A 26,670-nucleotide genomic window follows, 5' to 3' on the forward strand; every position below is an offset into this window, starting at 1 on the left:
ATAAATATACTTTCTGTCTTTCATATACCCTGGTATATTCCCAATCTGTCATTAAATTTAAGTTTCTGAGGTGAAATATTTGATACATTCCTTCGTTTGCTTTTGGGAATAGATCTTCTAACGCTGGATTCTTCGGCATCAAACCCTGGGTGTCTTGTGGAGACATAGCTGAAACATACCAAATAACAAGTAATTTTACCTGCTATTCTCAGTGAATATCTTTAAAGATTTACAGAAAATTGATGACCATAGCTAGTTTAAAAATAAAATGGAGATGGAAGGATCAAGATGCCAGAGGCTTAGGCAGATGTGGAGCTCATCTCTCTCTCCACAAATGAATGAGAAATGGAACAATTCTCACAGAGCCCAGCTGAAGACTAGCAGAGGCCCTTAGAAATCTGAAAGGACAAGAAAGAGTCCTGCTCTGTAGGGTAGGACAAAAGAAAGAAGAAGGAAAAAGAAGAGGAGAGGAAGTGGGTTGGGGCCTGTAACCCTGTGGGGAGATGAAAGTGAGGAGAGGTCTCCATATCCAAAGAAGCCCCTCACTGGGGGAGCTCAGTTTGGACAGGAGAGCCTCATTCTCTGTGGGAAGAGAACATGGCAAACTGTGTGTGGCAGCAAGACAGGGGGAGACCTGCACACAGGGTACTGACCCCAGCCCTGCCCATTCAGCCTTAGAGGCACGTCCGGCAATAAAGACAAGGGCTGGGTGCTGAAATGTGGGGTTTGGAGAGCAGACCCAGGCAAAGGACTCTGGTGTGCTGTGAGGAGACATCCTGAGGGGATGGGAGTGAGGGAAGAGGTCTATAAACAGGATGCTTGTGGAGGAAGTGCGAACCACTATAGAGAGAGTGTCATTGATGAATGATGCCCAGGGAATAAGCCCATTGCATCCCTTGTCCCTTGTGCCTGCCTCTGCTATCCAAGGACTACAAAGAACTCTACACAGCCTGGGGTCTTTTGAGCCCCCAGCCATGTCCTCCCCCATTGACCTCCTCCACAATCAGCAGAATCCTGAGCTCTGGGGCAGCGTCAGGAGAAGACACCTGTGAGTTGGCCACATGCACAGATGGAGCAGAAAGCACAGGTGAACGCCAGCAATAAAGAAGAAAAGCTGAAAACTCTCCTTGCAGCAACACGAGCCATGGTCTTACACCCATGACCAGCTTTGTAACCTCAGCCCCTACAGAGCATCTGAACCGACAACCAAGGGCTCTCTCATTCATGGCAGGTATAGCTTTAGTAGCTGTAGACTTTGTCGGCTCCTATACAAGGGGGATGGGCCAGGACAGAGCCTAAGCTGCTCTGTAGCACCACAGCGGGTCCAGCTCCATGCTGAATGCAATCCCAGGACCTGACTTCATTGAATCTATGCTGCTGGCCTTGTGAAAACAACAGCTGAGAGACACCAGGGCCGTGTGCCATTATGCCCATGGTTTGGTGGGGACCAGAGCAGTGCCAGCACCTCATAACATGAGAGCTTGCAGAACGCATGAGAGACGGCACCAGAGCACACCCTGAGGTGAACATTTCTAGAGGAGTAATACTCAGTGACTTCTCTCCCAGTGGGTGTGCTCCAATCCCACCTGCCTGGCACCACAGATCAGAATCACAGCAAAGACTCAGATCTGGGAGCTCTATTCCACCATGCAGGGAGCAGGCACCCCCGGAGAGAGGGCACTAACAACCACAGAACAAGGGGGAAACAGCCCTGAATATCCAGGGCAGGCTCTGGTCACAGGTAACAGCAATCAGAGCACAAATCAAGAGAGGATAAGGGCACAAACCTCTGGACCAACCTCACCCACCAAGGTGCAGATATCAGAAGGAAGATTAACTAGGTGGCTGCACCCTTCAAAACAAAGACCACAAACAGAACGCAGGACAATATGAGATGGCAAAGAAATACCATATAGGGGAAGAAACAAGATAAAACCCTCCAAGGACAACTGAATTAAGAGGTGATAGGCAATCTAATGACTACTTCTTGCTTTTAGTCATCTTAAGTGGAGACACCAAGCACTTTCACAAATCCTAGGTGCCTAGTAATTCTTAAATCCACTTCCTGCCACACATGTTTCTGAGAATGTTCTATTAGATGTTTCAATCTAAGAATCAGAAATGATAGTGACAGAAAACTAGTCAGAAACTGAGGACACATAAGACAGTGTCCGAGGAAGCTGAATACAAATAAGATAAACTTAATTACAGTACTAGTTTTAAGAAATTAAATAAGAAGAGAGACTTTAAAACTATGATTGAAAGAGGGAACTCTACTCATTGCTCTGTGGAGACCTAAATGGGAAGGAAATCAATAGGATGGTAAAGACTAGAGATCGCTTTAAGAAAATTAGAGGTACCAGGAGTATTTCATGCAAAGACGGGAACAATAAAGGACAGAAACGGGATGGACCTAAAAGAAGAAGAAATTAAGAGAAGTTGGCAAGAATATATGGAAGAACTATACAAAAAAGATCTTAATGACCGAGATAACCACGATGGTGTGGTCACTCACCTAGTAAGAGACATCCTGGCATCCAAAGTAAAGTCGCCTTAGAAGGCATGACTACCAACAAACCTAGTGCAGGTGATGGAACTCCAGCTGACCTATTTCAAGTCCTAAAAGATGATAATGCTAAAGTTCTGCACTTGATAAGCCGGCAAATTTGGAAAACTCAGCAGTGGCCTCAGGACGGGAAAAGGTCAGTTTTCCTTCCAATCACAAAGAAAGACAATGCCAAAGAATGCTCAAACTACTACACAATTTCCCTCATTTCAAACAATAGCAAAGGCTCAAAATTCTCCAAGTGAGGCTTTAACAGTACGTGAACCGACAGCTTCCAGATGTACAAGCTGGATTTAGAAACGGCAGAGGAATCAGAGATCAAATTTCCAACATCCCTGGGATCATATAAAAACCGAGAGAGTTCTGCACAAACGACGACATCTGCTTTATTGACTATACCACAGCCTTTGATTGTGTGGACAACAAGAAACTGTGGAAAATTCTTAAAGAGATGGGAACACCAGACTACCTTACCTGCCTCCTGAGAAACCTGTATGCATTTCAACAAGGAACAGTGAGAACTGGACACGTGACAACGGACTGATTCCAAATTGGGAAATGTACGTCAAGGCTGTACATTGCCAGCCTGTTCATTTAATTTATATGCACAGTACATATTGTGACATACTGGGATGGATGAAGCACAAATTGGAATCATGATTTCAGGGAGAAATATCCATAATCTCAGATATACAGATGACACTACCCTTAGAGCAGAAAGCGAAGAGGAACTGAGGAGTCTCTTGATGAAACTGAAAGAAGAGCCTGAAAAAGCTGGCTTCAAACTCAACCTTCAAAAATCAAAGATCATGGCACCGGTCAGATCGTTTCAGGGCAAATAGTGGGAGAAAGAGTGGAAACAGTGAGAAACTGTATTTTCTGGGGGTTCCAAAATCACTGCAGATGGTGACTACCGCCATGAAAGTAAAAGACGCTTGCTCCTTGGAAGAAAAGCTATGACCAACCTAGGGAGCATATTAAAAACCAGAAACACTACTTTGCTGACAAAGGTCCATCTAGTCAAAGCTATGGTTTTTCCAGTAGTCATGTATGGATGTGAGAGTTGGACCATGAAGAAAGCTGAGTGCTGAAGAATTGATGCCTTTGAACTGTGGTATTGGAGAAGACTCTTGACAGTCCCTTGGACTGCAAGGAGATCACACCACTCCATCCTAAAGGAAATTAGTTCTCAATATTTATTAGAAGGACATAGTGAAGCTGAAGTTCTGACTTTGGCCACCTGATATGAAGAAATGACCCACTGAGAAAGACCCTGATGCTGGGAAAGATTGAAGATGAGAGGGGACAACAGAGGGTGAGATGGTTGCATGGCATCACTGACTCGATGGACATGAGTTTGAGCAGGCTCTGGGAGTTAGTGATGGACAGGGAAGCCTGGCCTGCTGCACACCATGGATCACAGACTCAGATTCGACTGAGCGACGGAACTGAACTGACTGATATGTATAATTGATTCTCTTTGCTGTACAGGAGGACAAAATTGGAAAACAGCTATATTCCAACTAGAACTTTTAAAAAAGATTTCTTTATATAATTTAAAAATTGTCATAGTTTGAATCAACCATTAATAATGTACTGGAAAATGTGCTAAGATTTTATGTCAATTCATTTTAACATTCTATGAGGTAATAAAACACAATAAAGTATTTTAACATGTTCGAATTGAGGCAAATACACTAAAGATATTTAGTATGAGATCATATAAGGTAAAGAGAAACTTTCAAGTCAACCTGAGATGTGCATTGTTTCATTTTCACCAGGTTTTGCTTTCTGCAGTGAAAAATTACTTGAATTTGAAATTTACTATAGAAGGTCCTATGTGTCGCTCCCAGTGGATAGGAAATTATAAATCAGAGAACAAAAACCCGTCCCTAGTATTCCTGGAAATTTGGCAGTTTGTCTACCACTCCACTCACACATTTCTGTCTAGAGGTAGAAGGAAACTTTAAAAGGACTGTCATACAGTTACTCAGAAATGGGCAGAGTTTTCCTAGGTCCCCCAAGAAATCAAAGAGCAACAAATGAATGCAGTTTGTCACAAGCCAAAAGGAGACTTTTAGGTCACACTGTGATGGAGAAAAGTAATCACTGGAAATAAATTCATGAATGATTTCAGAGACAGAGAATGGGGCAGGTGATACATTTCTATCACAGTAGCAGAACAAACCCAGGTTTTCGAAAACCATTTCCATTGAAGCAAATCTCCCAACACCACATGATGAAGGATGAGTTCCTCGCTGCTCCTTGGACCTCTCATCTGAGTCATCATCTCCAGCCATTCATACCTACCTGGGTAAATGGCTGTTGCCTCCATTCTCCTTATATTCCTAGGATCCTTCAATAGCTCCAGAAAGGTGACCAGGTCCACCTTAGACACAAGCCCTGATGATCAGAGAAAGGAATATTTGTGTTGTTAGAGATTCATCAGTATCGAATCCAATATGTATTCAGGTGAGACGAGAATGCATTTTCTTCTAGAAAACGATTTCCTGAAATACTTTATTCAAAGCCGCTATACAATACTAACACACACCTAACAATCAGATCCTGAGATTCTGGTCAAGTAGTGCTAAGGCAAAAATAAGTAGTGTCAATGTGAGATTAAGAGAGGGTGCAACTATTTAATACCACAGAACTTACACAATTACCAGTAACCTAGAATGAAGGACGCAGAGTACATCAAGGAAGAAAAACATCACCAGCACAACGATTCATCATGAAGCCTTTCTTTCTAAACTCAGAAATAACGCATTATCCCCTAGAGAGCACAGATCTGAAAATACTGTGGGAAGCAGAAAATTTCAGAAGACATTCTAGAAATGACGGAACAAAAATGCAGTGGGTAGATAAGGGATTCTGGAAGGCAGATATTCTTACCCAAGGAGGCCAGGTTCCTGTAGTTCTCTACCATCACGTCCCTGTACAATTTCCGCTGACTGGGGTCCAGGGATTCCCACTCCTCTTGAGTGAAGTCTATGGCCACATCCTGAAACATTAGCCGTCCCTGAAATAGAAAGTACAGACGCCAATAGGCCGTGGGAAGTCTTCCTAATGTGATCCAAGATGAAAACAGCAAGTTCAGAGACCTGGTCGTGATTTGGTGGGTTGGCTGGTGTTATAAAATATATTTTTTTACACAGTTTTCCTATTTACCCAATTTCTAATATGAAGAACGGAGGATGAGTTATGATCCACAAGCCATTAGAGAAACTATTCTCATCTGAAAGAGCAATTATAAAATAATCAGGGCAACATTAGCATGTTTATTCCGTGATTCAGGAGCAGACCATGGCCATGTTTTAAGGCCATCAGGATGGCAAAAGTCTAACCATGAGGGGTTACTTTTGGAGAAGAGGAATAAGCTTTGTCTACATGTACCATAACTTTAAGTAATGCTTTACCAAAGCATTACCAATTTACCAAAGTAACAAAAGATTTTAAAAATGAATGTAAATCACTTAAAGGCAAAGAAATTATAATCTCTTCTTGAAAGCTGCATTCTAAGAAAACTTTGTTCTATTAACATAGAGATTAGACTAAATTCCAGTCTGCTACCAGCTTACCAGATAGCAAATAAAAGCTGTTTATTGGTTAACCTTAGAAAAATCTTTTCCATAAATCATGAAGTAGCAGTATTCTTCCAAAGGCATCAGAGTGAAACCGTAGAAGGCATGTTTAAATCTGATTAAACTGCAATTGACAGTGTAGCCTGGTCACTGCTGTGACTTGTAACACTTTAACAGGATAAGTAGAATTATAGTTGACCAGATTTTATTAGGGCATATCAGATCTATATGAACTCCACATAATTTTAGGATATCTATATTGGTAACATCCACCATACAGTATAATCTGAGAAGATTTATCACCCATTCAACAGGACTTTCCATGTAACTTTACATGTCCAATGAACCCAGGTAGTTTAATAGCTCCCTGGGATGTCTCAGGGGCCCTCTGAAGCATTTCAAAGTCACCTAGAAGTCAAATCATTTAGGAAGCTTTGTAAACAAATATCAAAAGGGGTTATAACAGTCAGATAAGATCTGAGTAACAGGCAAATTTGGCCTTGGAATACGGAATGAAGCAGGGCAAAGACTAATAGACATTTGCCAAGAAAAGGCACTGGTCATAACAAACACCATCTTCCAACAACACAAGAGAAGACGTTACATATGGACATCACCAGATGGTCAACACCGAAATCAGATTGATTACATTTTTTGCAGCCAAAGATGGAGAAGCTCTATACAGTGAACAAAAACAAGACCAGGAGCTGACTATGCCTCAGATCATGAACTCCTTATTACCAAATTCAGACTTAAATTGAAAGAAGCAGGGGAAACCACTAGACCATTCAGGTATGACATAAATCAAATCCCTTATAATTATAAAGTGGAAGTGAGAAATAGACTTAAGGGCCTAGATCTAATAGAGTGCCTGATGAACTATGGAATGAAGTTCGGGACATTGTACAAGAGACAGGGATCAAGACCATCCCCATGGAAAAGAAATGCAAAAAAGCAAAACGGCTGTCTGGGGAAGCCTTTCAAATAGCTGTGAAAAAAAAGAGAAGTGAAAAGCAAAGGAGAAAAGGACAGTTATATGCATCTGAATGTAGAGTTCCAAAAAATAGGAAGAAGAGATAAGAAAGCCTTCCTCAGAGATCAATGCAAAGAAATAGAGGAAAACAACAGAATGGCAAAGACTAGAGATCTCTTCAAGAAAATTAGAGATACCAAGGGAACATTTCATGCAAAGATGGGCTCGATAAAGGACAGAAATGGTAAGAACCTAACAGAAGCAGAAGATATTAAGAAGAGATGGCAAGAATACACAGAAGAACTGTACAAAAAAGATCTTCATAACCCAGATGATCACGATGGTGTGATCGCTGACCTGGAGCCAGACATCCTGGAATGTGAAGTCAAGTAGGCCTTAGAAAGCATCATTAAGAAAAAAAAAAAAAAGAAAGCATCACTATGAACAAAGCTAGTGGAGGTGATGGAATTCCAGTTGAGTTATTTCAAATCCTGAAAGATGATGCTGTGAAAGTGCTGCACTCAATATGCCAGCACATTTGGAAAACTCAGCAGTGGCCACAGGACTGGAAAAGGTCAGTTTTCACTCCAATCCCAAAGAAAGGCAATGCCAAAGAAGGCTCAAATTACCGCACAATTGCACTCATCTCACACGCTAGTAAAGTAATGCTCAAAATTCTCCAAGCCAGGCTTCAGCAATATATGAACCGCGAACTTCCTGATGTTCAAGCTGGTTTTAGAAAAGGCAGAGGAACCAGAAATCAAACTGCCAAAATCCGCTGGATCATGGAAAAAGCAAGAGAGTTCCAGAAAAACATCTATTTCTGCTTTATTGACTATGCCAAAGCCTTTGACTGTGTGGATCACAATGAACTGTGGAAAATTCTGAAAGAGATGGGAATACCAGACCACCTGACCTGCCTCTTGAGAAATCTGTATGCAGGTCAGGAAGCAACAGTTGGAACTGGACATGGAACAACAGACTGGTTCCAAATAGGAAAAGGAGTTCGTCAAGGCTGTATATTGTCACCCTGTTTATTTAACTTCTATGCAGAGTACATCATGAGAAACGCTGGGCTGGAAGAAGCACAAGCTGGAATCAGGATTGCTGGGAGAAATATCAATAACCTCAGATATGCAGATGACACCACCCTAATGGTAGAAAGTGAAGAGGAACTCAAAAGCCTCTTGATGAAAGTGAAAGTGTAGAGTGAAAAAGTTGGCTTAAAGCTCAACATTCAGAAAACGAAGATCATGCTATCCGGTCCCATCACTTCATGGGAAATAGATGGGGAAACAGTGGAAACAGTGTCAGACTTTATTTTTTGGGCTCCAAAATCACTGCAGATGGTGACTGCAGCCAAGAAATTAAAAGACGCTTACTCCTTGGAAGGAAAGTTATGACCAACTTAGATAGCATATTGAAAAGCAGAGACATTACTTTGCCAACAAAGGTCTGTCTAGTCATGCCTAATGGATGTGACAGTTGGACTTTGAAGAAGGCTGAGTGCCGAAGCATTGATGCTTTTGAACTGTGGTGTTGGAGAAGACTCTTGAGAGTCCCTTCGACTGCAAGGAGTTCCAACCAGCCCTTTCTGAAGCAGATCAGCCCTGGGATTTCTTTGGAAGGAATGATGCTAAAGCTGAAACTGCAGTACTTTGGCCACTTCATGGGAAGAGTTGACTCATTGGAAAATTCTCTGATGCTGGGAGGGATTGGGGGCACGAGAAGAAGGGGAGGACAGAGGATGAGATGGCTGGATGGCATCACTGACTCGATGGAGGTGAGTCTGAGTGAACTCTGGGAGCTGGTGATGGACAGGGAGGTCTGGCGTGCTGCGATTCATGGGCTCGCAAAGAGTCAGACACGACTGAGCAACTGAACTGCACTTCTTTGGCTGGCAATACTGTTTTCTGCCATTCTGATGTGTCAGGAGGACAGTGGGTTCCTTGGGATCATGATTATGGGTAAGTTCAAACAAACCCGTTCAGAAGTTAAGAAGCTTATCAAGTCCAAAGAAACAGCATTTCAGGAAAGAGACAGAACAAACGAACAAAAGGACTATGCCTCTTACCTCGGAATGAGTCATTTCTGACTCCTTGCTTTCCTCTTCCTCTGGGCTTCCTTCTCACGTAAGATCAGTCTTGGGAAGTGACCCCTGAATGTTGAAAATAGACTGTTCAATACCTAGAAAAACACACCGAGCTCCCTGTCACACAGCCCCACACAGAGGGAAGATCTCAACAGGTACAAAATACAATCCTCTACGGCCACTGACACAGAGGAATTCTGGAACACAGAATCAAACGAGGTGTTTTTCGTTTTATTCTTTTCTTCAGAACTCGCGGCCCTTCCTGTGAAAACCACACGTTCTAGGCTGACCCTCCCGTTCAAACCTTAGGCGAGACCCAGACCAAACTCCATACAGAATAGAGCCTCCTTCACGTCTTCGTGGATCAGGGACTTAGGGGTTGGGCAATGCCGGACTTTGAGTAGCGGTCTCTACAAGTTAGAAGGCAGAACTGCCAGAGAAGGACGTGGACTCTAGAACGATAATAACAGGAAGCGGACGTGGACCCCAGGGACCCGGCAGCTAAGACAAAGGACTTCAGAACTTCTCACGGCGATGCGAGGACACACACTGGGGACGGGAAAATGGGGACGGTGGTTTGAACGTTCACAGAGACCCCCGAAAGCCACGTGTGAAGGACAACAGGCTGTGGGACACGGAATTGGGTTTTAAACCAACAAAACTCACCAGGACACTCTGTCGCTCATTTAAACGCAATTCCGGGTCTGCAGGATACTGCGCACGCGCGGGCGGAAGATCCGGTACCGAGGGTGGTGAGTGCGCTACGGGGCGGCCAAAGATAGGTGAGGAAAGGGGAGCGGGTGGGACGAGGCCGGAAGCGCAGGTACTTATGGGCGGGGCCAGTGGGGACGGGGCCTTGCCTCCCCTCAGCCCCGCCCCTGTCAGTTTTGGGTCTGTTGGTCCTTCTGTCCTGCTGTGCTTCCTTTCTCTGCCTTTTAATGCCTTTAAATCTCTTTGATTTCCTCTGGAGCAGAACTGCTTCCTGCCTGTTCTAAGTTAGTGTTTCAAAGAACTTAAGGCAAAAGAGAAGAATTTTGAGAGCTGCCTCTATGGAAAGCCGAGATGTTTTCAGCAAGTTGAAAAGCGAGGAAAATTCAAAAGCCCTTTGTGGGAGTGTGTGAAGATGGGTGTCTCCTCAGTGACGAAAAGCAGAATGTAACCACTCAAATAATCCGTTGGGAGGAAGCCTCAGTAATTGTAACCAGAGACCTGCTTCCATCAGGGAAGCTGGCTTTTCTCTTAGGAAGTGATTCCAGAAAGAAAGAGGGAGATAGGAATCCACATTGTCGTTTATAACGTAACCACAGAAATGACATACTGTTACTCCTGTCAGAATCTGTTGATACACAGATTGCCTCTGTTAATTGTTGCTGCTGCTGCTGAAGCCACCAATTGCCCTGCTTCTTCGAGGACTGAACACGTTTCCAAGAAGCAGGACTTTTTGTGCTAAAAGTGGGCACGAAACTAGGCAAATGGGACACGTGGATCACATCGACTGCTCTGCACTTAGCTTCCCAAACACCCTCCCCTACTGTTGGCTTTCTTTCCTAACCTCCTCCTCTTAGCCCAGTCCTTGAAAGGATAATCTGGAGAAGCACTAACGCAAGACAGGAAAAATAGTAAGAGGCCCACAGACCATTGTATCCCAGGAGAGTACACCCTTCTCTTTAAATGTGAGATTAGCAACTTCCCTGGTAGTCCAGTGGTTAAGATGCTGTGCTTCCACTGCAGGTTATTATTGGGTTCAATCCCTGCTCGGGGTGTTAAGATCTCAGAGTTGAAGGTTAGTCATTTCTTACACACAAAGAGCATTAATCGTTACAATATAAAGGAAAATGTATGTCAAGGTAATAAATTACTTATTAAAGAAAATGTGTTTTGGAGCATCCCCAGCAGCCCAGTGGATAAGACCCCACCTTCCAATGCAGCATTGCGGTTCCTTCCCTAGCCAGGGAGCTAAGATCCCACATGTTATGGGGGTGTGAACAAAATGAAAAGAAAATGTTCTTAAGTATCTGTGAGTGGGGACAAATTCTAAGTAGAGGATATTGATATTGCTTTTCATGATAAAAGTATCAGTAGGTCAAATCTCACGGTTCCCTGCTGGAACCTCTGGTTCTGAATATGACTTTGGTCATGAAGAACTAGGAGAATATTCTCTAGGGAGTTGGCACTAAGGTGTACCTGCTATTGCAGACTACAGTGGAAATTAGGCGGGAATTTCTATCTATCAGACATTGAATCCTAACTATAAACAGGGGGTATTTGCCTCAAGATGCTTTTTGAGAAGTTCTATGACATTTCAGACAATGAGGTATGAACATTTCACCTTTGTAAAATGACAGATGGAGAAATTCTTGAAAATCCCTCTCAGGTGCTTTGGCTCCATTTCTCTACTCATAATCTAAATGGAGGCACAGTTCAGTGGTCTCAAGAATAGGAAATAACTCGTTTTTGGTAGAAACACCTCATGGATACAAACTATACAAGCAGACACATGAAATTCCCTTCCTTTGTCAGACCTCAGTATTTACTACAGGTTCCTTGTGAGTCCCTGTCTGTCTCCGGGGACCAAAGGGACTAGAACCTTCCTCAAGCATTTCAAGAGTCCCTTTGGAGAGGATTGGTACAAACCTTTAATTGTTCTTTTATCATTAGCAACTGAGCCATAAAGATTTCCACAAATAATCTCAGTTCTCTAAGCCTGTCTCACATCGCAGATACAGGTGAAAAGATAATTGCAGTTCTGAGGGGTCATGAGGTGACAGAATTACAAACCCATATCTAGGGGTCTAGCTGCATCCCTCCCTGTCACAGGAGCAGCTTGACGTGACCAGCACTCTGAACCCAATATCCGGGCTATGTGAAGATATCAAGTGAGTATTTTCTGTTTCAGCTTGTGGGCAAGAATCTGCAAGAAACAGGTGCTTTCGGGAGTCTGGGTTGGTGACCATTCAGGCAAAACGAAGTGTTCTGACTCAAAGTAATGCAGTGCCAAAGCAACACTGGAAGGAGGAAAAATTCAAAAAATGTAATGGAGCTATGAAAGAGAGATTGGGTGCTACCAGATGTCAGGTCGCAATGCCTCCTAACATATCTTAGTGTAATTCTTTTTGAAAAATATTAATTATTTGGCTGTACTGGATCTTCGGAGAAGACAATGGCACCCCACTCCAATACTCTTGCCTGGAAAATCCCATGGGCGGATGAGCCTGGTAGGCTGCAGTGCGTGGGGTCGCTAAGACTGGGACACGACTGAGCGACTTCACTTTCACTTTTCATTTTCAAGCATTGGAGAAGGAAATGGCAACCCACTCCAGTGTCCTTGCCTGGAGAATCCCCGAGACGGGGGAGCCTAGTGGGCTGCCGTCTATGGGGTCGCACAGATTCGGACACGACTGAAGTGACTTAGCAGCAACAGCAACTGGATCTTACTTGTGCTATATGGGATTTAGTTCCCTAATCAGGGATCAAACCTAGGCACCTCCCCCAAGTCCTGACCCCCCACCCCCCACCCCCGCCCTCGCCGAAGCTAGCATTGAGAGCCAGGTGTCTCAGTCACTGGACCACCAAGGAAATCACAGTGTAATTTTTGTGACAGTGATTGTTATTTTAGAATCCAAGCGGTATGAAACCTAAAGTTTAGTGTAACTAATGACTGGAATTGCAGAGATATATGGGAAATCATGGCGTACCTTACAGAAACCATACATTTTGGGAGTTACTATATGTGTGCCAACAGTACCTCCATGAGTAATACATCTATAGGAATGATATTTATTAGAAACAGTGTATACAGTTGACAATTGTGTGCTTAGTCCATCAGTCATGTGTGACTCTTTGCAACGCCATTGACTGTAGCCAGCCAGGCTCATCTATCCATGGAAGTCTCCAGGCAAGAATAGTGGAGTGGGTAGCCATATCCTTCTCCAGGGGATCTTTCCGATCAAGGTATCGATCCCTGGTTTCCTGCATTGTAGGCAGGTTCTCTACCATCTGAACTACCAGGAAGCAATAGAAATAACTTCTCTAACTCTAGAATTTATAAAGTGCTTAACAGAGACATTGTTTCCTATTGAAAACATCAATAGTTGGATGATTTGGGTCAGACCATTTTCCAAAAGTAACTTCAGAAATGGGTTTCAAATGGCGGCTATCAGGCATAAAAGCATAGTGTGTCCTATTCTCTGACTTGAGAATATTCTCAAAATTTATAGTTGTATAACTTCATTTTACAAAATCAAAATCACTTTCTTAAAATGTCATTTTCTTTATATGTGATATATTAATGTTTCAGATATCTTGACTTCTGCTGAATACTTTTAATGTCACATTAATTAACAGATCAGTTTATAATTTGGAATTCAGTTCAGTTCAGGAGCTCAGTCATGTCTGATTCTTTGTGAACCCATGAATCGCAGCACGCCAGGCCTCCCTGTCCATCACCAACTCCCCGAGTTCACTTAAACTTATGTCCATCGAGTCGGTGATGCCATCGAGCCATCTCATCATCTGTTGTCCCCTTCTCCTCCTTCCCCCAATCCCTTCCAGCATCAGACTATTTTCCAATGTGTCAGCTCTTGGCATCAGGTGGCCAAAGTATTGGAGTTTCAGGTTCAAAATTCTGCACTCAATGTGCCAGCACATTTGGAAAATTCAGCCCAGGCTTCAGGACTGGAAAATATCAGTTATGATTCAAATCTCAAAGAAAGGCAAAACCAAAGAATGGTCAAACTGAAGCACAGTTGTTCCACTCATCTCACATGCCAGTAAAGTAGTGCCCGGAATTCTCCAAGCCAGGCTTCAATAGTATGTGAACCAAGAACTTCCAGATGTTCAAGCTGGATTTAGAAAAGGCAAAGGAAACAAAGATCACATTGCCAACATCCCTTGGATCATAGAAAAAGTGAGTTCCAGAAAAACCTCTACTTCTGCTTCATTGACTATGTTAAAGCATTTGTGTGGATCACAAGAAATTGTGGAAAATTCTTAAAGAGATGGGAAAGCCAGAACACCTTAGCAGTCACTTGAAAAATCAGTATGCAGGTCAAGAAGCAACAGTTAGAGCTGGACATGGAACAGACTGGTTCCACATTTCAAAAGGAGTACATCAAGGCTATATGTTCTCACATTGCTTATTTAACTTAAATGCAGAGTATTTAGTATTTAAGCTAAATGCGTGGCTGGATGAGGCACAAACTGGAACCAAGATTGCTGGGAGAAATATCAATAACCTTAGATATGCAGATGACACCACCCTTAGGGCAGAGTGAAAAGAAACTAAAGAACCTCTTGATGAAAGTGATAGAGGAGATTTAAAAAGTTGGCTTCAAACTATGTGGGCACCTTCAGTACCCTCTGCTGGATCTTCAGCATGCTTCTCAGTATTTTGGTTCCATTTTAAATGACTGCCAAGTGGAACCACACAATCAACATAGAGAATATAGATCATGGCTAGTGTTATTTGTGGCGTGCTGCCCCAAGGCCACAGATGTGAAGCCTTGCACCAGGAACACAGAAGCGGAGCTCAGAATCAAGGACACTTTCAAAGCTGACTAAGCCTCTCTGTAACCTTTTTAAAAGCCACTGATAGTCATTACCAGGCTTCCCAACTCCCAGTAGGGCAAAGATGCCCACTCCAGTAAGCACCCTATAGTGCCCCAACCAATCACCTAACATCAACCATCCAGCAGCAATTTTGCTTTGAGGCTATAAAAATTGCCTATTAGCCCATGGAAACTGTCAGCATCCCCTGGTCTGTGCAGATGTGGGCCCATTGCACTCACAGTGCCTGCTTTATCTCTGCCCTTTGTTTTTAATAAACTCACTCCTTTCTGAAATGCCCTGTGTCTGGAAATTCTTTTCCAACCCGAACTCAGACTGCCTCAACACTTATGGCTGATTGACAGTATTGTACAGCAGAAAGGAACACAGCACTGTAACAATGTAGAAGGGTGGGATGGGGAGGGACCTGGCAGGGAGGCTCAGAAGGGAGGGGACACGGGTGTACCTATGGCTGATTCTTGTTCATGTTTGACAGGAAACAACAAAATTCTGTAAAGCAATTATCCTTCAATGGAAAAATTTTAAAAAGATTAAAAAACTCAAAAACTAAAAATACATACATTCCAAAAGAAAAAAAACCTTCCATTTTTACAAAAAAATTGTGAAACAATTGCCTGGTGGATACAGATCTGCCAGCAAGTGCAGGGGATATGGGGTTGAACCCTGTCCCAGGAATATTCCACATGCTGCAGGGCAACTTAGCCTGTGCACCACAACTACTGAGCCTGTGTTCTGCAACTACTGACACCTAGAGCCGTGCTTCACAGAAGAAGCCACTACAATGAGAACCCCATGCACCACACCTAGAGGAAGCCTGCACACAGCAACAGACAAAAATTTTTTAAACGTTTAAAATATCAGGGACAAAAATAACTCAATCAAAAATTGGACCAAGACCTCATATCTCCAAAGAAGACATTTAGATGGGCAAGAGGCAAATGAAAGACACTCAGTGTCAGTAATTATTAAGAAAAGGAAAACAAAACTACAATGAGGTATCACCTCATTCTAGTCAGAATAACCATTATCAAAATGCCCACTAAGGATATAATAAAGGCTGAAGAGGCTATGGAGATCAGGGAACCTCCTACATGACTGAAGGAAATGGAAGCTGGTGCAGCCACTAGGGAGGACAGTGTGGCAGTTCCTTAACAAACGCAACCTCCTGACATGTAAGGAAATAAATTCCATGAAAAGTCGACAAAACAGATTAGTTGACAACTCTGTAAATTCGTGGTAAATCTGATATTTACCATGCTGATATTCTCACTTTGGATCTATCATTCCCAAATTCTTTAAATAAATATGCACTAAAACTCCTACACTTGCACATTCTATATTAGTTTTCTCACTGCCAATGTATGTACCTTCAGATATTTATATATTGCATTCAATGTATGTCAAAGGCGTGAGAAAACAGTTCCTTTAAGCCTAGATGAGAGACACGTGCTGAGAATTTTACATGTGGTAAAATTTTATGAATCTTAGTTCAGAATTTTGCAATCATGTTTTTTAATTGTCCTTCCTGTGACTTTGTTAAATTTATATTTGCTAAAATGATCCCATGGAAAGTCTTAGTTCAACAGAAGAAGAAAGGAAAATTGAAGCTGGTGAGTTTATGAGAGAATTCACAGCAAGCCTTGAGGGACCCTGTGGGAGGTGAAGGCTAGAACCAGGCCCAGACAGTGTCAGTAAGTGGGACTCAGGCTTATGAGTGACCCTGGGTGAAGTGCTCTGGGCTCCGCAGACTGAGGGTCAATCGGTCTCTGCAGACCAAGACGAGCAGGATTCTGGTGAGCTCTGTAAGGGTGTCTTTGAAGGGGGACCTGTGAAGTAGAACCTGGGGTTTGGCAAGACTGCTGATCACAGTCTTAACACTTCATTCATTACAATCAATTGAAACACTAGAAAACATTCACTTTTATTAATAGCCATGTATTAATTTCACACAGGGTTGAACATAAACATTTTACAGTCCACAGTTTGATCTATGATTAAATCAGATTAAAAGCACAGAGAAAGATACTCATTTTTCTGATAAAAGGATGTGAGGATTATTATGTTTATGACTTACAAAACAAAGCCTAGGAAACACTTAGTAAACAAGAAATACACTAATTACATGCCTTTTCTGGAAAGGGTTCTAATACATTTCTAGGTTATCACAGAAGCTGTCTATAGTTCAACATTGTCAAGTAATATACTTCACTTATGCTGATATTATAAAGATAAATCAATATTGTAGTGAACTGTGATTGTGTTCTTACAATTCAAGTGATGTAAGTATTGAAACTTTAGAACAGACCTTTGGAGAAGTTCCCTGGTGGTCCAGTGGCTAAGACTCCGCATTCCCAATGCACAGGGTCTGGGTTCAATCCCTGGTCAGGGAACTAGGTCCCACATGCTGCAACTAAGATCTGAGGCAACCAAATAAATAAATATTAAACCAAAAACAATAGAACCAACTTCTTTCTTACTTTAATACATGGAAAGATTTCATGATCACTTATATTATGGCAACCTCCCAGGATATTTCATATGAATAACAAACACCTGCATTTAGATGTTCATTGTACATTTTACATTCCGGTTCCATTCTGTAATGGAGAATAGATAGAAATGGTCACAACACAATATAGAAGGGCTTCTCTTATCTCTAAAGTACAAACCATAAAAAAAAAATCTATATTTGCATACACACTAAAAATGAAGCACAATATGGATTTCATAGTTGAATTACACTCATTCTCAAATAATTTCAAATCATGTCATTATAAACAGGATACATTGCTAATAAGTGTAAGTTTCTAACCACCAACCCTTCATCTTGTGACCATACTAACATGTTCACTTTCTATGTGTTTTAATTATGCATTACTCTCCATAATAATTCTCCTTCAGAGGAACTTCAGAAAACAGGATTGATGAAATCCTTACTAATTTTCAGTCTCTGATATGTATTTAGATTTATGTTTTGATGAAATACATTTGTACATATTTGTTACATTATTTCCATATGTTTCTTGTATAAGCTCTCATGCTTTCTGATGTATGTTTAAGACAAACCTCTTTCATCACTTGTTTCATTACTAGGGCTTGTCTCCAGTGTGTGCTCTCAGGTGTTGAGTGAGATCACTGCTCTGACTAAAGGCTGTGCCACATTGCTTACATTTGTAAGGTTTCTCTCCAGTATGAATTTGCTGATATTTAGAAAAATTTGAGCTCTGGCTAAGGCTTTGCCACCTTCTTTGCATTTGCATGGTTTCTCCCCAGTATGAATCCTCTGATGTTGGGAAAGACCTGAGCTATTGGTAACGGCTTTGCCACACTCTGTACATTTCTAAGGTTTCTTCCAAGTATGAGTTCGCTGATGTTCAGTAAGATTTGAGCAACGGATAAAGGCTTTGCCACATTCCACACATTTGTAAGGTATATCTCCACTATGAATTCACTGATGTTGAGAAAAACTTGACATCTGCTGGATGGCTTTGAAGCAATCCTTACATTTAGAAGTTTTCTCTCCAGTATAAATTCGCTGATGTTAAGTAAGATTTGAGTTCTGATAAAAGGCTTTGCCACACTTTGCACATTTATAAGGTTTCTCCCCAGTATGAATTTGCTGATGTCGATTAAGATTTGAGCAATAGATAAACACTTTGCCACACTCCTTACATTTATAAGTTTATAAGATTTCTGGCCAGTATGGATTCACTGATGGTGCCTAAGATGTGAACTGTTACTAAAGGCTCTGCCAAATTGTACAATTGAAAGGTTTCCAATCTGCATGAATCATCCAATTGCTACTTAGATCGGATGAGTGAGTAAAGACTTTTATACATTCCTTACACTTGTTTTCTTTTTGTGGATTCGGAATAGTCTGCTGTTCAATAAGTTCTGAAGACTGATTAGAAACTTTACCATATTCACTACAATTATAAGTCTTCTCTCCAATATGATTATCTTTATAGAAAGACCTGATATTTGATAAATGGAACATCATAGTTACTCAGAAATGTGCACAGTTTTATTAGGACTCTCAAGAAATGAAACAGCAACCAGTTCATGCAGGTTGTCACAAGCCAAGAAGAGCATTTTAGTTCTCACTGTGAAAGAGAAAGGTAATCACCAGACAAGATTTCGTCATGGTTTAACAGGAAGAAGGCAGCAGGTGATAGCCATCTATGACAGAAACAGAAATAAATCCAGACTTCTCCAAAATCGTTTCCAATGAAGCAGATCTTCAGAAAACACATGACGAAGAATGACTTCTTCACTGATGCTTGGACCTCTCACCTGAGTCATTGGCTCCATCCATTCACACGTACCTGGGTACATGGCCATTGTCTCCATTCTGCTTATATTCCTGATATCCTTCATTTGCTCCAGAAAAGTGACCAGGTCCACCTTAGAAACCATAAGACCTGTTCATCAGAGAATAGAATATTTGTTTTGCTAGAGATTCAACACTTTCCAATCTAATATGTATCCAGGTGAGAAGACAATGCATGGTGGAATGTTAAGACAACCTAGAAAAATATTTCCTCAAATACTTTATTGAAAGCTCCTATACAAAACTAACTAATACATTGAAATCAAATCCTGACATTCTGGTCACATACTACAACGCAAAAGTAAGTAGTTTAATTTGATTTGAAAAGGAAGGTGACAGCACTTTATACCACAGAACTTATAGAATTAGCAGTAACCTAGAAGCAGGCAGATTACATCAAGGAAGAAAAAAATTTAAATCATCATGAAGTCTTCTTTCTAAATTCACAATTTCCCATTTTCCCATAGAAAGCAGGGATCTGAAACGCTATTAAAAGAAGGAGAAGTTTCCAAGAGACATTCTAGAAATGCAGGAACCAAAACCCTGAGAGTAGATAAGAGATTCCGAAAGGAAGTTATCCTCAACCAAAGTGGCCAAGTTCCTATAGTTGTCTAACATCATGGTAGAGAGCACCCCTGAGTTGGGTCTTGGTCTTTGCCTGGCGTTGTTCTGTGCACAAGTCACACAGGTAGCACTGGTCTGCACACACAGGGCTGGGAGCTTAGGAACGAAATAGCAGTGGCCCAGTAAGCTCTCCAGCACAGGTTTTCCTAAACGAGTTTTCTCATGATGTTTTACCAGCTGGATTTCTGTATTGCTGGAGACAGAGTCTTTGATCTGGGAGCTCCAGCAGCCCTCCTTTTATTCTTCCCTCATTTAGCGCCCACTGAACTTCTTCCTTGGTATACCTTGGGGATGGAGGTAATTCTGGTGCCAAGAGGACCTTAAAGATTGCCTCGGGGCCCACTGTGGGACTCGGTTGGGTCGCCACCTCCTTGGCTGCCTAATCGCTGTCCGATTCCCATTGCTGACTGGATCAGTTCCTCGCTGATGGCCCTTACAATGGATGACTGCCACTTGGGAAGGCTTCCAGACTGGTTCTAACAGCTGAAGATTTCTTTTTTTTAAAAATCTCCTTTCCTCCCGCTGTCAATAGTCCCCTTTCTTTATAAATGGCTCCATGTACATGTAAAGTAGCAAAGGCATACCTTGCCTCAGTATAGAAGTTGACTCCTTTCCGTTCGGCGTGCCATAGTGCCTGGGAGAGTGCCCATAGCTCAGCCCGCAGTGGTGACCACCCTTGTGGAAAGGCCTCGGCCTTCACTATCTCGTCAGTTGTTGTTATGGCAGAGCCTGCTTTGTGCTGCCCGTCTTGGATGAACTGCTTCTGTCAGTGAACAGTTCCAGTTCTGGGTTCTAGAAGGGAATGTCCATCAGGTGCAGCCTGCTCGAGTAAATCTCATCTATGAACTCCTCACAGTTATGAGAGGGGTTCCTGCTTCTGTAGGTAAAAAGTGGTAGGTTACAGGTCCGAGTTGGACCTGTAAGTTTTTGCAACACAGTTCTTCATAGTGAATCGTCCTGGATTTGGCCAGCCACTTGTGTGCCCTGTTCATCAGGGCAGTAACAGCATGGGAAACCTTTACATTTACACTTTGTCCTAGTGTAAGCTTATCTGCTTCTCTGGCCAGAATCACAGTGGCAGATAATGCTCGGAGGCATGGTAGCCGTCCCGTGACCACTGGATCCAGTGGTTTGCACAAGCATGCGACTGGGCAATGACATGGCCCAACTGTTTGTGTGAGGACCCCCAGTGCAGTGTGATTTCCTCATGTACAGAGAGGGTAAAGTCCTTTGTTTCATCTGGCAGCCCTAATGCTGGAGCGCTGGTCAAGAGTCTCATTCACATTCATTTTTCCTCCACCTGGCCACTCTCCTGAGGGAGATTTAAGATTCCTCTTAATATTGGCAGGTAGGTACAAACTCCCAAACTGGACCAGCCTCACAGGGAGGGATCAGATCCCCAAGAGGCTGGCACATCCTTCCAGCCTCATGAGGTCATCACAGACCCCAGGTTTTGGGCCCCCTCAGTCTCCGAAGGCCGTGGACTGTGAAGCTCACTTTCACTGCATTCAATCAGCAATCATGCATACACAATCACTCAGAGGTTGTCACAATACCCCCCTCTCCTGAGTCCCCAGGTCTCCCTATCTGATGCTCCCTTCCTGGGAGCTCCAAGGAGGTGATCAGTCTCCTCTTCTACACATTGGATTAAGACCTCCTGACTTGGGACTGGCCCCAGGCCTTTACCTGATCCTGTGGCCATTCCTGGTGAGTTGGTCTGTCCCTTCAATGAGTCTGGTCAGGGCTCAGCCATCCAGAGAGTTAGAGCACCGTTCCAAAAGAGCACAGAGAATACCATCAGGTATCACGCCTCCTTGTTTGTCTCAGGGTCCTCTGCTCTGACCTGGCTGAGCCACCAGTCCGGCGGCTCAAGGGGCCAATGTAGTTGGAATCTCGCTGGGGTCTCCAGAAATGTTGCAGAAACCAGTACTTGAGAAACTAAGCACCACACTCAGAGAGTTGGAGAACTCAGGTTCATTACACCAGTGGGCCCAGAGGAGTTAACACTCCAAGCTCTGAGCCCTGAACAAAGGGGTTACAGAGTTTTCATACATGGACAGGCATGATTTGCAGGTTTGCAGGTTTGCAGGGGCTAGGGCGATTCCAAAGGGCAGGACAAGTGTGAGTGAGATAAGCTCCAGTTCCAAGTATTGTGAGTCCCCACTTTTTGAGACCTATGTGATATAGACTTTGCAAGGAGCAAGCTGAGTTACAGAGGCAGAAGGAGCAGGAGATCATGTAAAATTTTGATTTGTTTCTCTTGACCTTCACAGCTTTCTTTGGAAATAAAGCAGGGACAGCAGTGAACATTGGGTTAAAAATGTGTGTGCCTAGACGCTCAGTGATGTCTGAGTCTTTCCGACCCTTTGGACTCTAGCCCACCAGCTCCTCTCTCCATGGGATTTTGCAGGCAAGAATACTGGAGTGGAGTGTCATTTCCTCCTCCAGGGGATATTCCTGACCCAGGGATGACGCCCAGGTCTGTTAGGCCTCCTGCATTGTCACTTAGACTCTTTAGTCCTACTGCCACTTTGGAAGTCCAAAAGTGCGCAAGGGAATGGAGAAATGTCTGTGAAAATGATGCCTTAAATGCATACCTGATGACCAACAAAGGAAATAATGATCTGTGTTAAGTACTAAGTGACATAACAAAGGCTAAAAAAAAAAAAGATACACGTGGCCTGAACGTTGAGAGTTAGGTTTTATTTTGTGGAAATGTGAGCCCAGGAGACACAGTGTCAGGTGACTGCAAGACAGCTGAGGAGGCAAGACAGGAGCCACACTATATACAATTTTGCAGCAAGGGGCAGGTAATCTGAATATTAAAAGTGACAATTAATGCAAGGGAAAAACATCTCTCACATGAAGAGATTTAGTGATCGTCTACGTATGGGGCTTCCCTCATAGCTCACTTGGTAAATCACCTGCCTGCAATGCAGGAGACCCGGGTTCAATTCCTGGGTCAGGAAGATCCCCTGGAGAAGGAAATGTCAACCCACTCCAGTATTCTTGCCTGGAGAATCCCACGGACAGAGGAGCCTAGTGGGCTGCAGTCCACGGGGTCGCAAACAGTCGGACACGACTGAGCTCACTTTCACTTTCACTATGTATGGGAAAATGGAAGCATCTGGACTTATTGAAATCATTTCTTTCATATGCATCTAGCTATCTGGGGACAATCCTTCTTCCTTGATTGTTCACATCCTAATTCCAAGGGGACGACAGAAGACCAGAGGTTTAAATGGCATCGCCATCTCAATGGAGATGATTTTGAGCAAACTCCAGATGGTGAAAGAATGGGAAACCTGGCGTGTTACAGTCCATGGGTCTCAAAAGTTGGACAAGAGTGAGTGAGTGAACAACAACAAACATAGAGACACAAGCCCATCATACCCTGACTGCTGAATGGATGAGGGAGCTCACTGATCACTAAGTCACACCCTCTATGAATCAGTATATTCAAGAAACAAAGTCTGAACAAAAATGGCGGATGGCAGCCTCTCACACCACCGCCCACCCCCCCATCCCCACGCCTCAACCAGCCCCAGCTCCTCAGCAGTTACCAAGTAGGAAACAGCTGGTGGCTTCTGAATAGCTGCCTTTGTTTCACCCAGGCTCAGAGATCTGCTTTTAGAAAAGGCTTCTTTAGTGTTAGAGTCAAGATGGCCTGGACGAACAGCAACAACCTCAGATACGCAGATGATTTTACACTACTGGCAGAAAGTGAAGAGGAACGAAAGAGCCTCTTGATGAGGGTGAATGAGGTGAATGAAAAAGCTGGCTGAAAACTCATCATTAAAAAAACTATGATGATGACATCCAGTCCTATCACTTCATAGGAAATAGCGGGAAAAAGTGGAAACAGTGACAGATTTTCTCTTCCTGGGCTTTAACATCACTGTGAACGGTGACGGCAGCCATGAAATCAAAAGATGCTTGCCTCTTGAAGGCTATGACAAACTTAGTGTAGTAAAAAGCAAAGACATCAATTGCTAACAAAAGTCCATCTAGTCTAAACTATGGTCTTTCCAAGTCGTTTGAGATTTGGACCATAGAGAAGGCAGGGCACTGAATAATTGAGGCTTTCAAATTGTGTGCTGGAGAAGACTCTTGAGAGTGTTTTATCATTGAGGAACTAGGGTAAATACACTTAACATATTTAATGTTAGTTCATCTAAAAAACTAATTTTGAAGTAAAATTCAGGTTTGCATTTGCCCATTTAAGGGAGGTGTCCTAAGCAGTGAAGAAATAATTTGAGGATGAAATTTATTAAATCATACATGTAGTTTCCAAGGATTGGAAATTATAGGGTAGAAACAAATAATATCTGTCCCCAGTATTCCCAGAAGTTTGGCAGTTTGTTCACGACTCCACCCACACATTAAGATTTAAAAGGGCTTAATATAGTTACTCAGAAATCCACAGAGTTTTTCCTGAAACCTCCTCAGTGGCTCAATTGAGGAGCCATCAGGTCATGCCATTTGTCTCAGGCCAAGACAAGAATTCTTGTCCTCACTGCGAATGTGAACATTAATCACTGGAGAGAAATACATAAATGATAAAAAGAATCAAGAAGGGGTCAAGAGATGACCCTCTATGACAGGGACAGAAATAAACCAAGGCTAATCCAAAATCATTTCCATTGAAGTAGATCTTCCCAAACCACATGACAAAGTATTGCATCCTCCATCGCTTTCATCTGAGTCATCTGCTCCGTCCACTGACATGTACCTGGGTGTATTGCTGTTTTCTCCATTTGATTTACAGTCCAAGCATCCTTCACTTCATCCTGAAAGATGACCAGATCCAGCTGAGAGAACACAAGACATGTTCATCAGAAACAGGAATATGTGTTTTGGTGGTGATTCATCTGTTTCCGATCCAGTATGTGTTAAGGTAAGAAGAGAAGTCAAGGTAGAAGGTTAAAATAGCCAAAAAAAAAAAAAAAAAAAAAAAGGATTTCCCCAAAGACTTTATTGAAAGCACCTTTAAAATACAAATGCATAAAATCCAGATTCTGAAATTGTACTCAAGCTCTACTGAGGTTAAAGGAGGTAGAGGAAATCTGATTTTAAGAGGAGGTTGGTGCTATTTGACTCCAGAGAATTTATAGAATCACCACTAGTCCAGAATGAAGGCTATGCAGGTCATGAAGCAACAGTTAGAACCAACACGGAACAATGGACTGGTTTCAAATAGGGAAGGAGGACCTCAGAGCTGTATATTGTCACACTGTTATTTAACTTCTATGCAGAGTACTTTATCCAGCCAAAGCCATGCTGGATGAAGTAGAACCTGGAATTAGGATTGCCAGGAGAAATATCAATGATCTCAGATAGGCACATGATACCACTCTAGTGGCAGAAAGCGGAAAGGAGCTAAAGAGGCTCTTAATGGGGATGAAACGGAGAGTGAAAGAAGCTGGCAGAAAACTCAACATTCAGAAAACTAAGATCATGGGATTTAGTCCCATCACTTAATTCAAATAGATGCGAACACAGAAACAGTGACAGAGGGCTCCAAAATCACTGCGGATGGTGATTTCAGCCCTGAAATTCAAAGACAGTTGCTCCTTGGAAGAAAAGCTATGACCAATCTAGACAGCATATTCAAAAGCAGGATATCACTTTGCACACAAACACCAAAATGGTCAAAGCTATGGTTTTTCTAGTAGTCACATACGGATGTGATATTTGGACAATAAAGAAGGCTGAGCGCCGAAGAATTGATAGCTCAAATTGTGGTGCGGGATAAGGCTCTTAAGAGTCTTTTGGACTCAAGAAGCTGAAACCAGTCAACCATAAGGAAATCAATCCTGAATATTCATAGGAAGGACTGACGCTGAGGCTGAAGCCGCAATACTTTGGTCTCTGTGTGTGCTGAATAAACTCATTGGCAAGATCCTGATGCTGAGAAAGATTGAAAGCAAAAGGAGAAGGGAGTGACAGAGGGTGAGATGATTGAACAGCTTTGTTGACTCAGTGGAGATGAATTTGAGGAAACTCCAGGCATTGACGAAGGATAGGGAAGCCTGGCTTGCTGCATTCCATGGGATCCAAGAGTTCCATACAACTTAGCCACTGAATAACAAACAACAAGAATGAAGGCAGAAGAAGCAGTGGTACATAGTACACAATGGAATATTACTCAGCCATAAAGGGGAACGTATTTGAGTCAGTTCTAACGAGGTGGATGAACCTCGAGCCTACTATACAGAGTGAAGTAAGACAGAAAGAGAAATAGAAATATCATATACTAACACATATATATGGAATTTAGAAAAAAACAGTACTGAAGAATTTACTTGCAGAACAGCATTGGAGAAACGGACATAGATAATAGACTTATGGAAATCGGGAGAGGGGAGGAGAGGGTGAGATGTATGGAGAGAGTAACATGGAAACTTACATTACCACATGTAAAAATAGATATCCAAAGGGAATTTGCTGTGTGTGTCAGGAAACTCAAACAGCACAGGGAGTGGGATGGGGAGGGAGATGCGAGGGATATTCAAAAGGGAGGGGATACATGTATACCTATGGCTGTTTCATGTTGAGGTTTTACAGAAAACAACAAAATTCTGTAAAGCAATTATCCTTCAATTAAAAAGTAAACAAACAAACAAAAAGAATGAAGGCAACAGATTACATCAAGGAAGCAGTAGTTTAGAATAATAATGACTCGTGAAAATTGTCTTTCAAATATCACAAATACTCATTTCCCCCTAGAAAGCAAGGACCTGAAATTATTGGAAGAAGAAAAAGATTTCAGGAGACCGTCTAGAACAAAAGAAGCAAAACCCTGATGGTAGATAAGCGATTCTGGAAGGAAGTCATCCTTACCCAAGCAGGATAGGTTCCTATATTTCTCTACCATCACGTCCCTGTACAATTCCTGCTGACCGAGGTCCAGCATTCCCACTCCTCTTGAGC

General features: G+C 42.5%; 2 protein-coding genes across 3 annotated transcripts in view; both read right to left on the reverse strand.

Annotated features, from left to right (window-relative positions):
- The window catches only part of LOC139177189 (zinc finger protein 11-like), a 14,571-nt gene extending 4,589 nt beyond the window's left edge, over positions 1-9,982 (reverse strand). Inside the window, exons 1-5 of the mRNA XM_070771614.1 lie at positions 9,885-9,982; positions 9,201-9,284; positions 5,465-5,591; positions 4,877-4,969; positions 1-168 (exon numbers count right to left, since the gene is read on the reverse strand). The exon at positions 1-168 is cut by the window's left edge and continues 4,589 nt beyond it. Of these exons, the coding sequence (XP_070627715.1) occupies positions 1-168; positions 4,877-4,969; positions 5,465-5,591; positions 9,201-9,215 (403 nt within the window). The 5' untranslated portion in view covers positions 9,216-9,284; positions 9,885-9,982. The remainder of the gene's footprint in view (positions 169-4,876; positions 4,970-5,464; positions 5,592-9,200; positions 9,285-9,884) is intronic.
- LOC109571826 (zinc finger protein 568-like) overlaps positions 1-26,670 on the reverse strand; it is a 126,629-nt gene that overhangs the window by 34,148 nt on the left and 65,811 nt on the right. The gene's annotated exons all lie outside the window — the stretch shown is intronic.

The sequence above is a fragment of the Bos indicus genome, chromosome 18 (assembly GCF_029378745.1).
Source record: "Bos indicus isolate NIAB-ARS_2022 breed Sahiwal x Tharparkar chromosome 18, NIAB-ARS_B.indTharparkar_mat_pri_1.0, whole genome shotgun sequence".
NCBI lineage: Eukaryota > Metazoa > Chordata > Mammalia > Artiodactyla > Bovidae > Bos > Bos indicus.